The 13,496-nt window shown below is 36.6% G+C and overlaps 1 protein-coding gene across 5 annotated transcripts in view; it reads right to left on the reverse strand.

Moving 5' to 3' along the window:
- CNKSR2 (connector enhancer of kinase suppressor of Ras 2) overlaps positions 1-13,496 on the reverse strand; it is a 284,997-nt gene that overhangs the window by 186,638 nt on the left and 84,863 nt on the right. For all 5 annotated transcript variants that reach the window (XM_040266671.1, XM_040266670.1, XM_040266669.1 and 2 more), the window contains exon 4: positions 8,202-8,289. In XM_040266671.1, coding sequence (XP_040122605.1) covers positions 8,202-8,289 — 88 coding nt within the window. The remainder of the gene's footprint in view (positions 1-8,201; positions 8,290-13,496) is intronic.

The raw sequence follows: 13,496 nt of genomic DNA on the forward strand, positions 1-13,496 counted from the left end.
AAACTGACTTGAGGGTTTCCAAAGATCTTTTGCTATACAAGAGAACTAAAATTGCCTTTTATTAAGCTCCCACTAAAATGCCAGATCATGAACTAGATCAATTTCCAATATTCACAGAAATTCACCTATAATAATCCAACAAAGTGATCCACCTTATAGATGAAGACAAAATTATGATATGAAGTAATTTGCTAAAGTTCATACTGTTTGTAAAAAGCAGAGCCATGATGAATTCATATCTGCTGCTGCTGCTAAGTTGCTTCAGTCGTGTCCGACTCTTCGCGACCCCATAGACGGCAGCCCACCAGGCATCCCCATCCCTGGGATTCTTCAGGCAAGAACACTGGAGAGGGTTGCCATTGCCTTCTCCAATGCATGAAAGTGAAAAGTGAAAGTGAAGTCACTCAATCGTGTCCGACCCTCAGTGACCCCATGGGCTGCAGCCTTCCAGGCTCCTCCATCCATGGGATTTTCCAGGCAAGAGTACTGGAGAGGGTGCCATTGCCTTCTCTAGAATTCATATCTACTTTATGTCAAAGCCCACTATATTATTTTGCCATAAAATAAAAGAGTAAATAATATAAAAGGTCAACTAGGAAGGTAAAGGAGGTAATACTTATATGGATAAAATATAATGAAGTTAAATATGATAGCTATTGTCAATAAACTTACAGGCCAAATTTTTTTGTATAACCTTAATAAAACATTAAAAATCACTTCTAAGCCTATTTTTACAAAATTCCATAATATTTTAATTTTTTTTAGTATTTATAAATACATGCCCTAACAATTTAAACCATAAATACCAATTCAATTAAGTCCTTAAAAACCTCTTATTTTCTCCTGGGAATTTACCTTGAGTAAATAGCAACCGGATCAAGATAAAACAAGTTAGATTAAATTCAAGCATGCATTCTTTTCAGAAAGGATTATATACTCAATATGTTCACATACATCTTTATTTAAAAATGTATACTTAAGAACAATTCATAAGTAGTCTACTGATTTGTATTTAAAACAATGTAAAGGTAACAAAATTGATTAGAGAGCACACACACATAATTTAGAGGAAGATGTCCATCAAAAAGAAATATTACTAATGTTGACTTCTGAAGATGATTTTTCCATTTTCTTGAATGAAGATTTAGAAAAAAAAAAAGAAAATGAATTAGATAGGTAAATATGGGGAAAAAAATCAAACAAATGAACTGGCAGAAAGCCAGAATAACAAGTTAATTAAAAGACACTTATTATCTGTTCAGTTCAGTTCAGTCGCTCAGTCGTGTGTGACTCTTTGCGACCCCATGAATCGCAGCACACCAGGCCTCCCTGTCCATCAGCAACTCCCGGAGTTCACTCAGACTCACATCCATCAAGTTGGTGATGCCATCCAGCCATCTCATCCTCTGTCGTCCCCTTCTCCTCCTGCCCCCAATCCCTCCCAGCATCAGAGTCTTTACCAATGAGTCAACTCTTTGCATGACGTGGCCAAAATACTGGAGTTTCAGCTTCAGCATCATTCCTTCCAAAGAAATCCCAGGGCTGATCTTCAGAATGGACTGGTTGGATCTCCTTACAGTCCAAGGGACTCTCAAGAGTCTTCTCCAGCACCACAGTTCAAAAGCATCAATTCTTCGGCGCTCAGCTTTCTTCACAGTCCAACTCTCACATCCATGCATGACCACAGGAAAAACCATAGCCTTGACTAGACGGACCTTTGTTGGCAAAGTAATGTCTCTGCTTATGAATATGCTATCTAGGTTGGTCATAACTTTTCTTTCAAGGAGTAAGCGTCTTTTAATTTCATGGCTGCAGTCACCATCCGCAGTGATTTTGGAGCCCCCCAAAATAAAGTCTGACACTGTTTCCACTGTTTCCCCATCTATTTGCCATGAAGTGATGGGACCGGATGCCATGATCTTCGTTTTCTGAATGTTGAGCTTTAAGCCAACTTTTTCACTCTCCTCTTTCACTTTCATCAAGAGGCTTTTTAGTTCCTCTTCACTTTCTGCCATAAGGGTGGTGTCATCCACACTTATTATAGGAAAGACCATAGCAGTGGCACAGTTGCTTCTGGTGCTTAAATTGACATGGCAATAACTATTCTTTAAGGTTTTCTGTATTTTTAAAACTAACAAGTATTACTATCTTATAAACATTTTTAAAGGACAGAAAAGCTAATAACTGTGCATAAAATTTTTAAAAAATTATCACACAATAGTAAATGAAAAAGACCATTTTCAAAATACTTATGCATATGTATATGCATGAAACAATGGGGCTAAGCCTCAAGTCTCCCAGGACTCATCATTCCCACCCTCTGTCCCTTGCCCCAAGTATTCTAAGTTCCACCAAAGTTGAACCTTGCAAACTGATACTTTTATGACCATTTCTTAACTATATGACAATCTAATTAATCATTTTTTTGTGTTTGAACTGGAAAAAATTTTAGATAGAATAATTTTAGGTTAAGCTAATACCCATTAGAGTAGGCATCATGGCAAGTATTTCAGTGCTGAGAAGTGCGTGGGTACCTGTCTCACTTTTCTGTTTCAGGTGCTAACAGTGCTCTAAATATCTGCAGCTTCAGTTCTTTGTAAGAATTCTTTCCATTTAAGATTTTAAAACCAGTTTCCCTTTTTTTCTCCAATGTGTTATTATAATCAATCTTATGTGGGAAAGAGGTGCTGGGGGAAGAATCTCTTTTAAAGACTTCAACTATAACGGTCTAAACCCATCACAACTGGAAATAAGAAAAACAGATATAGTAAGATTAAATAAATTCTTCCAAGCAGAACTTGTTAAACGAAATGTATCTTTCTCCTTTACTGTTTACATTACTTAAAATATAAGTAGCTAATATCAAAAGGCACTTTCCACTTACTTTACAGTAACACCGCTTTGTGTTAAGAAGGGAAAAAAAATCTATTTGTGACAGTTTATTTTTAGATATTGATCATCTCATCTTGCTGCAAAGGGAATAAAAATAATTAAAGTTGAGTGAAAAATAATTTCAAGTACAGCATATTTCAAAGCATAACTATCATCATAACTGTTCAGATGAGATTTCTTGAAAGCCTAGTAATAAATGCATGCCCTAGATATATTTTTTTAATCTACACTTTGCTTATTCAAATTGGCCTCTTTTACTGGCAGCTTAAGTTTAATTCAGTCTTTAGATACTGCATACAAGTCCAAGTGAATGCAACGATTACTGTGTATTTAATGGCTGAATGAGACCATTAGATGGACACTGGCTGTTTGTAAACTACAAAATTTATTTCAAAATATAATAAGTATTCATCTATGCTGTGCTCTTCTATCAAACTTAAGCAGTATTTCTTCAATGTACATAGCATTCTTTTCATATTTTTCTAACTCAAATTTGTTTTAGAAAATTTGAAAAAGACAAAAAAGTAGTCTAAATAAATTAAAATTACCCATATTTTCATCATCAAGATGCAAACAATTAACTGTTTTATTTCATTATTTTAATTATCATCCTTTAACAGACAAGAGAGCCCAGAAAGACCTTGTATCAAAGATAAGTCATCACATAACAGAAGAAAACAGTAGATTATTTAAGAGATGATTTATAAACATTCATTTCATGACTATAATTAAGTTTCCTCTAAAAATATATTTTGATAGCATTATATAAAAGCATATGGTGTTTCTGAAGTTTTGTTCACTTTCATTCTAGCATTGGAAAATGGTTATGAGGATCAGTAATTTTAATTAATGTATAAACTGAGATGCAAAGTGATGGGTATCTCTGGATATCTCTGGGGTTCTTAATATGAGTAGCAGAGATAGAACTGCAGGTTTTACACAAGAGGTGAAATAAAAATGAGTAATAATTCAAGCATTAAATTCTAGACTTTTCTGGAAGAGCATAAATGAGCACTGCTAAAGCATATAAGATAACTGGGGCTCAGGTCAATTTATTTTAACAAGTAAGTAATGAGCACACATTGTTCCTGTCCTCAAGGAGATAACAATCTAATGGAAGTAAGGTAAGTATGATTCACAGCAGAATATAACTGACAAGATATAAAACGCATGTAAAGTAAGAGATTTACATCTTTGCCCACACAACAAATAATTAGATCTGAGAAGTTAATAAAAAGGACAAAATGGAATCATATAAGATAATCAATGCAGAAAAAAGAACAAAGACCAGACTGGAGACAAAGAAGACAAACAGCAGGGTGGTATATTTAATTTAATCCCAACCACATCAGTTATTATATTAAATATAAATGGTCAAAGTAGGGGAATATAAACAATTATGAGAAATGGTAAAAATTTCACAAGTGAGGTGGTATTCCCTAGAAGCCTTAAGGGATGGGACATGATTTTGGCAGGCAGAGATAAAAAGATATATGGGGAATGTTCTGAAGCATCCTCAAAACATAAAAAGATGAAACTACAAGATCTATTTTACCAATAACTCATCCACATGAACTAGAGTACAATTAAGATACAAAGGAGAATTAGAGAATAAAATCAAAATTATGTTAGAACCATACTCGGAGTCCTTTGAATTCCAAAGAGAGGAATTTGTAATCAGTTTGGAGATTAGGGGAAAATTGCTGAAAACGACAGAATCTGAGCAGGGCTTTAGGATGACTAGTCTGAACGTGATCCATTCAATACTTGTAAGCAGATTAAACCAGAATGTCATGAAGATGTGCTTTATTAAGAAAAATTCACATCTAATATTTCCTTTAAGGTACAACAGAAAAGAGTTAAAGTAAATGAATTATGACATCAAGTCAGGTACATACTGGGATGGGGTAGGCAAGGAAAGAACCAAGAACATTCATGTACAGAGAACTTTCTGTTTGGAAACATCTTAAAAGTGACATGTGGAACAGGACATGTGATCAGGAAATGAGGGTGAGATAGAAGGAACAATGACAAACATTATGAGCTACTGAACGTTAAAAAATAAATAAATAAATGGGTTATATCAGGGCAAAATGTCCTAAGAAGGGCAAGGCATCCTCTTCAAAACAGTGTACAGTGGGTGGAGGGTACAGCAAGTCCTTCTATGTCCTCAGCATACTTGGAGTATTTCAATTATTTGGGGATAATTTCAGTAATTCTGCATTTGTTCAAGACAAAATGTACTTAAAGTTCAAGCTGTAAAAACATCTCTCTCTATTCTACCTAATGTTTCCTGATCTGTAAACAGCAAAACTCAAACCCATTATGTCTTGAAGTAGGCTTCCTAAAGAGAACGTTGAGCCAAATAGTGTAGCTGTTAAAAGGTCCTGTTGTGAGCATGAACAAGCCGCTGAGGGCAACATCAGAATGGCATATGTTTTCTATGAAGTAGATGTCTATAGCAGGTGTTCATACATTCTGGAAATGAGAACTGCATCACTTGTTACTTAGATGGTAGGTTCTTAAAATAGCGGAATGGGTGGGTTAGTCATATTCTACACAAACTGCACTTCCACCCCTGCACATGCCTCTACAGGAAATTTTAAGTCACTGAAAATCATTTCAGCCATTCTGAATGTAACATCTGAAGGTTATCGTGACAATTCTAGAACCTGTGAATTCTAAACATATAAAACTGTCCATTTTTGACTTTATAGGTAATATTAAAAGAAATGTAACTTTTTAAAAGATGAGTTCGTTTAAATCTAACAACATAAGATTATTTTAATATAGGAAAAAATTAGGTATGAATGAATTCAGTGAAAATGAATACACCTGATTCTCCTTCAATATTTTCAAGAAAACTTTTCAAAGATGCCATTTAGAAGAATTGCAGTCTTTGTTTACAAGGCAACAATGGGCCAGTTACTTAAAAGTTAACCTTAAACTGGCTATCTAGATTCAGATGTTTAAAAGAGATACAAGAAATTAAAAACACCCACTTTCTGTCATAATTATGTATGGAAATTACACTATTTTAGAAGGTGACATTAGATGGACTGCATTCTCAACTGACAATAAGTATGAGTTTCTCATGTATAAAAGTTAAAAAAACAAACTCTTAAATCGCCCATTTAATTCCACAGTATTTGAATTGTCTTGGGTCTCATGCATAAATGAAAACATTAAGAAATACACATAATATGATTATCACAGATCTTGTCATGTAGCAGACAATAATCATTTGCAAATTATTATATGTATATAATTATATACATAAAATGCAAAACAAGGATTATTTGCATATAGATTACTCCTGAACACATACCTAATATACTATGAACGATTATCATAGAAATACTGTACAGTAGGTACCCTTAAAGCAGAGAAAATTGTTTTCATAGTAAAAGAGAAGAAACTAATAGTCTGCTATCCATATCTTAAGTCTCTGGTCAAGTTTAATGGCTTTAAAAGTCACTTTAGAAAACATTCTTTTGAAGCAATGTCACTGATAATACAGAACTACAGGAAAAATTACCCATAGACTATATTACTGCTTTCTCATTCCTATGCCCTAGAACAGTGTACGAGAACCAGAATCACCTGACAAACTAGTTAACATTCAGATTCCTGGGCATTTCCCACAGTAAATTTGGGAGTGTGTGCCAAGGATCTGAATTTCTAACAAGTTTCTTTGTGATAATGCCACTAGTCCATGAACCACACTGGACACACTGGACTAGCATAGCTCTAGAACACAAGTCAGCAAACTGTGGCCCAGGGTTGAATTCAACCTGCTGCATGTTTTTGTAGCACAAGTTTTATTGGCGCACAGCTATGCCCATTTATTTCACATACACACTGTCTGTGGCTGCTTTTGCAGAGTAACAGCAGAATTGAGCAGTTGGATCAAACACCATATAGCCTATATCATAAAGCCTCCAAAACCTTAATACTATTTGGCCTTTCACAGTAAACATTTGCTGACCCTCACCCTCAAATGCCACTCTCCTCCCTATTATCCAGAAATCTTTGACATTCAGAAATAAAATTCACTGATATCAAATATGAAGACATGTACAATAGTATTTCAAAGCTCATAAAATATTTATCATCTTCATCAATGTCTGTGACTAATAGCAATGAGTTACTGACTTTCTTACTGCTATGACAGAATGATGAATGTCTCTTATATTCCACAATTAAAAGTCACAAACTTAACTCTCCTTTCTATAGACCTGCAGTTTCAGAGAAATGGCGCTAATAAAATCTATATAGTACAACAGAAAATATACTTGAAACATTAAAATTTGTACTGATAAAATTTCTTATTTGAGAAAATATAGGCAATATAGGAAATTCTTAATTATCCTTGGTAATAAACACAGGGAGTAAAAGGATAACTTAAATCATTAATTTCCTCAATAATCTTCTGTATCATCACATTTTATCCTCTGCTTTACCTATTTCTGCATCACTGGATAGGTTAACAAATAATGAGAAAGTAGCAGCAGCACTATGTTGACATCAGGCTTCTACAGAGTGGTGCGTGCTGGCCTTACACCTCTCAGATATGTTTTGCTAGATTTAAACAAATTTTTGCAGTATATGTACTAGTCAATTCCTTCCTCTACCATTTCTTCATATCTTATGACAGGACATTTGTATAAGCTGCTGCACTCCTGGACACATTTGATTTGGTGGTTCCTGGTTTAAATAATTGGAGAAGGAAATGGCAACCCACTCCAGTATTCTTGCCTGGAATTCAAAGTAAAAAAACTGGGTCATGTAAACAGATCACTTAAATGGTAAGTATAATGAAAGGCTATTATGTATATTTATTATGTATACCTATATAAATAAAACTGTAGTTAGTTGTATTAATAAGGAACTAATGGCATTTGGAGCAAAAGTCTCAGATTGCTATCCAAATGGGGCAATTTAATTTTGTGAAAGCCAATACAGTTTATTCATCCCCACTAAAAGTGTAAGACTAACAGCCTCAATTATTATTGATATAATACTGTCTCTAGAGGTTCAGGTTACTTTTATATCTACTGATAAATAAAACCCTTGTTTACTGGGCTATTATATGCACAGTTTTCCAATGAATTATGTATTTGATTTCTAATGAACCATTTGCCTTTGAATGAGAAAAATCCCAAATCAGTATTTTATAAACGCTTGCTAAATAGGCAAAACCAGTACAATATTATAAAGTAATTAGCCTCCAATTAAAATAAATAAATTTATATTAAAAAGAATATGATACTAATAAATTAACAGAAGGAAATTTTGCCAGTTAATACCTGTTGCACGATTGTTGTTAATTCCAAGCAGAGCTGTATGACATTATTCCTTGTAACTGAATAGTCTGTGACAGCAGCAAATGGTGATCTATAAAGGGAAAAGGAAAATTGTGATTAATCGGAACAGCTTTCGAAAGGTCTCCAAATACAACAGTGTAAAATAAGGTTTTGAATAATGTGAAATGAATTGTTCTTAAGATTACATAGTGATAAAAATATTCAGAAGGTACTTAAGGAAAAAAATTTAAGAGAAATGCTTGGAAGAGAATTAAATATAAGAAACAATGCTTGCTTTCCATTATACTACTCTCTTTTTTAAATTCTTAATACTTAAAAGTTCTCTGGTACTCACAAAGGCTCTTTACTACATCTAAAATAAAATAAAAAACGGCATACTTAAGCAAAGACATTTTGGGTTATTTTCAAATGAAACTAACATTGTTGATTCCAGTATCATCTAGAAATAGTCACAATCTAGAGCTTAGTCTCATGACAGCTATCACTTACTGAGGACTTATGTGCCAGTTAGTCTTCTAATTGCTTTACATGTACTAAATAATTTTCACAACTCTTATAGGCACTATTACTGTTGTTTGCTTAGTCACTAAGTCATGTTCGACTCTTTGGGACCCCAAGGACCGTAGCCCACAAGGGTCCTCTGTTCATGGGATTTCCCAGGAATACTGGAGTGGGTTGCCATTTCCTTTTCCAAGACACTATTATTTACTCCCATTTTACATATGAGACACTTGAGGTACAGCAAACTTAAGTGAAAACTAGTAAGTAGTGAAGCTAGTATTCAAACAGAAGAAGGCTGACTCCCAGATTCCACATCCCAGAGTAAAACACTGATATACCAACTGCTGTGAGTTTGAGTAGCTTTTCACTTGTACTAAACTAATGGCTTCTGTCACTTCACATACTTTATCAAACAGTTTGGCATACAAATAATATATATTGGTACAAGGCTTTGCTGGAGCAGCCGTGAAGAGATATCCCATGCCCAAGGTAAAAGAAACCTAAGTAAGATGGTAGGTGTTGCAAGAGGGCATCAGAGGGCAGACACACTGAAACCATACTCACAGAAAACTAGTCAATCTAATCACACTAGGACCACAGCCTTGTCTAACTCAATGAAACTAAGCCATGCCCATGGGGCAACCCAAGACGGGCAGGTCATGGTGGAGAGGTCTGACAGAATGTGGTCCACTGGAGAAGGAAATGGCAAACCACTTCAGTATTCTTGCCTTGAGAACCCCATGAACAGTATGAAAAGGCAAAATGATAGGATACTGAAAGAGGAACTCCCCAGGTCGGTAGGTACACAATATGCTACTGGAGATCAGTGGAGAAATAACTCCACAAAGAATGAAGGGATGGAGCCAAAGCAAAAACAATACCCAGTTGTGGATGTGACTGGTGATAGAAGCAAGGTCCGATGCTGTAAAGAGCAATATTGCATAGAGACCTGGAATGTCAGGTCCATGAATCAAGGCAAATTGGAAGTGGTCAAACAAGAGATGGCAAAGGTGAACATCGAAATTCTAGGAATCAACGAACGAAAATGGACTAGAATGGGGGAATTTAACTCAGATGACTACTGCAGGCAGGAATGGGGGAATTTAACTCAGATGACTAGTGCAGGCAGGAATCCCTCAGAAGAAATGGAGTAGCCATCATGGTCAACAAAAGAGTCTGAAATGCAGTACTTGGATGCAATCTCAAAAACAACAGAATGATCTCTGTTCATCTCCAAGGCAAACCATTCAATATCACAGTAATCCAAGTCTATGCCCCAACCAGTAACACTGAAGAAGCTGAAGTTGAACAGGTCAATGAAGACCTACAAGACCTTTTAGAACTAACACCTAAAAAAGATGTCCTTTTCATAATAGGGGACTGGAAGGCAAAAGTAGGAAGTCAAGAAACACCTGGAGTAACAGGTAAATTTGGCCTTGGAATGCAGAATGAAGCAGGGCAAAGACTAATAGAGTTTTGCCAAGAAAATGCACTGGTCATAGCAAACACCCTCTTCCAACAATACAAGAGAAGACTCTAAATATGGACATCACCAGATGGCCAATACCAAAATCAGACTGATTATATTCTTTGCAGCCAAAGATGGAGAAGCTGTATACAGTCAACAAAAACAAGACCAGGAGCTGACTGTGCCTCAGATCAGGAACTTCTTATTACCAAATTCAGACTTAAATTGAAGAAAGTAGGGAAAACAGCTAGACCATTCAGATATGACCTAAATAAAATCCCTTACGATTATACAGTGGAAGTGAGAAATAGATTTAAGGGCCTAGATCTGATAGATAGAGTGTCTGATGAACTATGGAATGAAGTTCATGACACTGTACAGGAGACAGGGATCAAAGGACAAAAATGGTATAGACCTAACAGAAGCAGAAGAGATTAAGAAGAGGTGGCAAGAATACACAGAAGAACTGTACAAAAAAGATCTTCACGACCCAGATAATCACGATGGTGTGATCACTCACCTAGAGCCAGACATCCTGGAATGTGAAGTCAAGTGGGCCTCAGGAAGCATCACTACGAACAAAGCTAGTGGAGGTGATGGAACTCCAGTTGAGCTATTTCAAATCCTGAAAGATGATGCTGTGAAAGTGCTGCACTCAATATGCCAGCAAATTTGGAAAACTCAGCAGTGGCCACAGGACTGGAAAAGGTCAGTTTTCATTCCCATCCCAAAGAAAGGCAATGCCAAAGAATGCTCAAACTACCACACAATTGCACTCATCTCACATGCTAGTAAAGTAACACTCAAAATTCTCCAAGCCAGGCTTCAGCATTACGTGAACTGTGAACTCCCTGATGTTCAAGCTGGTTTTAGAAAAGGCAGAGGAACCAGAGATCAAATTGCCAACATCCGCTGGATCATGGAAAAAGCAAGAGAGTTCCAGAAAAACACCTATTTCTGCTTTATTGACTATGCCAAAGCCTTTGACTGTGTGGATCACAATAAACTGTGGAAAATTCTGAAAGAGATGGGAATACCAGACCACCTGACCTGCCTCTTGAGAAATCTGTATGCAGGTCAGGAAGCAAGAGTTAGAACTGGACATGGAACAACAGACTGGTTCCAAATAGGAAAAGGAGTACGTCAAGGCTGTATATTGTCACCCTGCTTATTTAACTTATAAGCAGAGTACATCATGAGAAATGCTGGACTGGAAGAAATACAAACTGGAATCAAGATTGCTGGGAGAAACATCAATAACCTCAGATATGCAAGTGACACCACTCTTATGGCAGAAAGTGAAGAGGAATTCAAAAGCCTCTTGATGAAAATGAAAGAGGAGAGTGATAAAGTTGGCTTAAAGCTCAACATTCAGAAAACGAAGATCACGGCATCCGGTCCCATCACTTCATGGCAAATAGATGGGGAAACAGTGGAAACAGTGTCAGACTTTATTTTTGGGGGCTCCAAAATCACTGCAGATGGTGATTGCAGCCATGAAATTAAAAGATGCTTACTCTTTGGAAGAAAAGTTATGACCAACCTAGATAGCATATTCAAAAGCAGAGACATTACTTTGCCGACTAAGGTCCGTCTAGTCAAGGGCTATGGTTTTTCCTGTGGTCATGTATGGATGTGAGAGTTGGACTGTGAAGAAAGCAGGCTGAGAGCCGAAGAATTGATGCTTTTGAACTGTGGTGCTGGAGAAGACTCTTGAGAGTCCCTTGGACCGCAAGGAGCTTCAACCAGTCCATTCTGAAGGAGATCAGCCCTGGGTGTTCTTTGTAAGGAATGATACTAAAGCTGAAACTCCAGGACTTTGGCCACCTCATGCAAAGAGTTGACTCATTGGAAAAAACTTTGATGCTGGGAGGGATTGGGGGCAGGCAGAGAAGGGAACGACAGAGGATGAGATGGCTGGATGGCATCACGAACTTGATGGACATGAGTCTGAGTGAATTTCGGGAGTTGGTGATGGACAGGGAGGCCTGGCGTGCTGCGATTCATGGGATCGCAAAGAGTCGGACATGACTGAGTGACTGAACTGAACTGAACAAGGTTTATATTTTCAAGAATGTTACAGACAACAGCAGTCTTCCCAAGCAACTGTTTTGCCACCAAATGAATTTACAGTGGCCTTCCCTTGTGGCTCAGCTGGTAAAGAATCCTCCTGCAATGTGGGAGACCTGGGTTCAATCCCTGGGTTGGGAAGATCCTCTGGAGAAGGGAAAGGCTACCCACTCCAGTATTCTGGCCTGGAGAATTCCATGGACTTTATAGTCCATGGGGTCGCAAAGAGTCAGACACAACTAAGTGACTTTTACTTCCATTATTCTTTATCCTCTTTCTTGTCTATGAATGCCAATTAGGTTTTTATGGGACCAGAGGTTATATGGGAAGCCCATTTTAAAGAAAACAAGAACACAAAAAGAAAAGATATGGGGGTAAAAATCTAGTCAGATTAACTAGAACTTCAGTGCTTCGGATAACTCTTAAGGCAATTTATATAAAACTGCTTCCTGGTTACAATCTGAATGTCTCTCTTATAGAAAAACTCTAGAACTCAAGCACGTCCCATTGTCATAGGGGTCCATATGAGAGGCTCTTTATTAGTTATAGTTTTAAAAATCATATTTTTCACTTACCTATTTTGGCCATTCTAATAGCTATAGCCCCCGATATCACAGATTTAATTGGTATTTTCCCAAAGTTATATGTATTTTCCCTATGTATTTATTATCTATATTTAAGAGCTATCTAATTTCCTTGATAATTTTCCAACTGGTTTAGGTAGTTTGTGTTTTTGAAGGAATTGAGTCATATCATCGAAGCTGTCAAATGTATTTATAAAGAGTTATTTGCAGTATTTCTTGTTATCCTTTTAATTTTGATTGACTTCTCAACATACTGTGTTTCCATTTTCATTCATTTAGTTCTTTGATCATTATTATTTGCTCCCTTCTGCTGCTTTGGGCTTATTTTCTATTTTAATTCTTTTAAGCATACTTAACATGAGATCTAACCTCTTAAAAATTTAACTGTAAAAGACAGTGTGGGGAAATTAAGAAGATGGCGCCAGTCAGTCTCTCTCACCCCCTCGCCCCATGTTCTGTAAACAGTGGCTTCCCACAGTTATGTAACAGCTGAGATCACTTATAGTACTGCACACACATGCCACAAGGTACTCACCTGGTCAACGGCTACCTTGTGCAGTACGCCTGTATGAGCTTCACCATGAAAGCCCTGGCTACTACAGCATTGGGGCTACACGGGAGTGACATCATGGCTATGTTACATGAAGTTATCTT

This window comes from Oryx dammah, unplaced genomic scaffold, assembly GCF_014754425.2.
Source record: "Oryx dammah isolate SB20612 unplaced genomic scaffold, SCBI_Odam_1.1 HiC_scaffold_23, whole genome shotgun sequence".
In the NCBI taxonomy this organism is placed as follows: Eukaryota; Metazoa; Chordata; class Mammalia; order Artiodactyla; family Bovidae; genus Oryx; species Oryx dammah.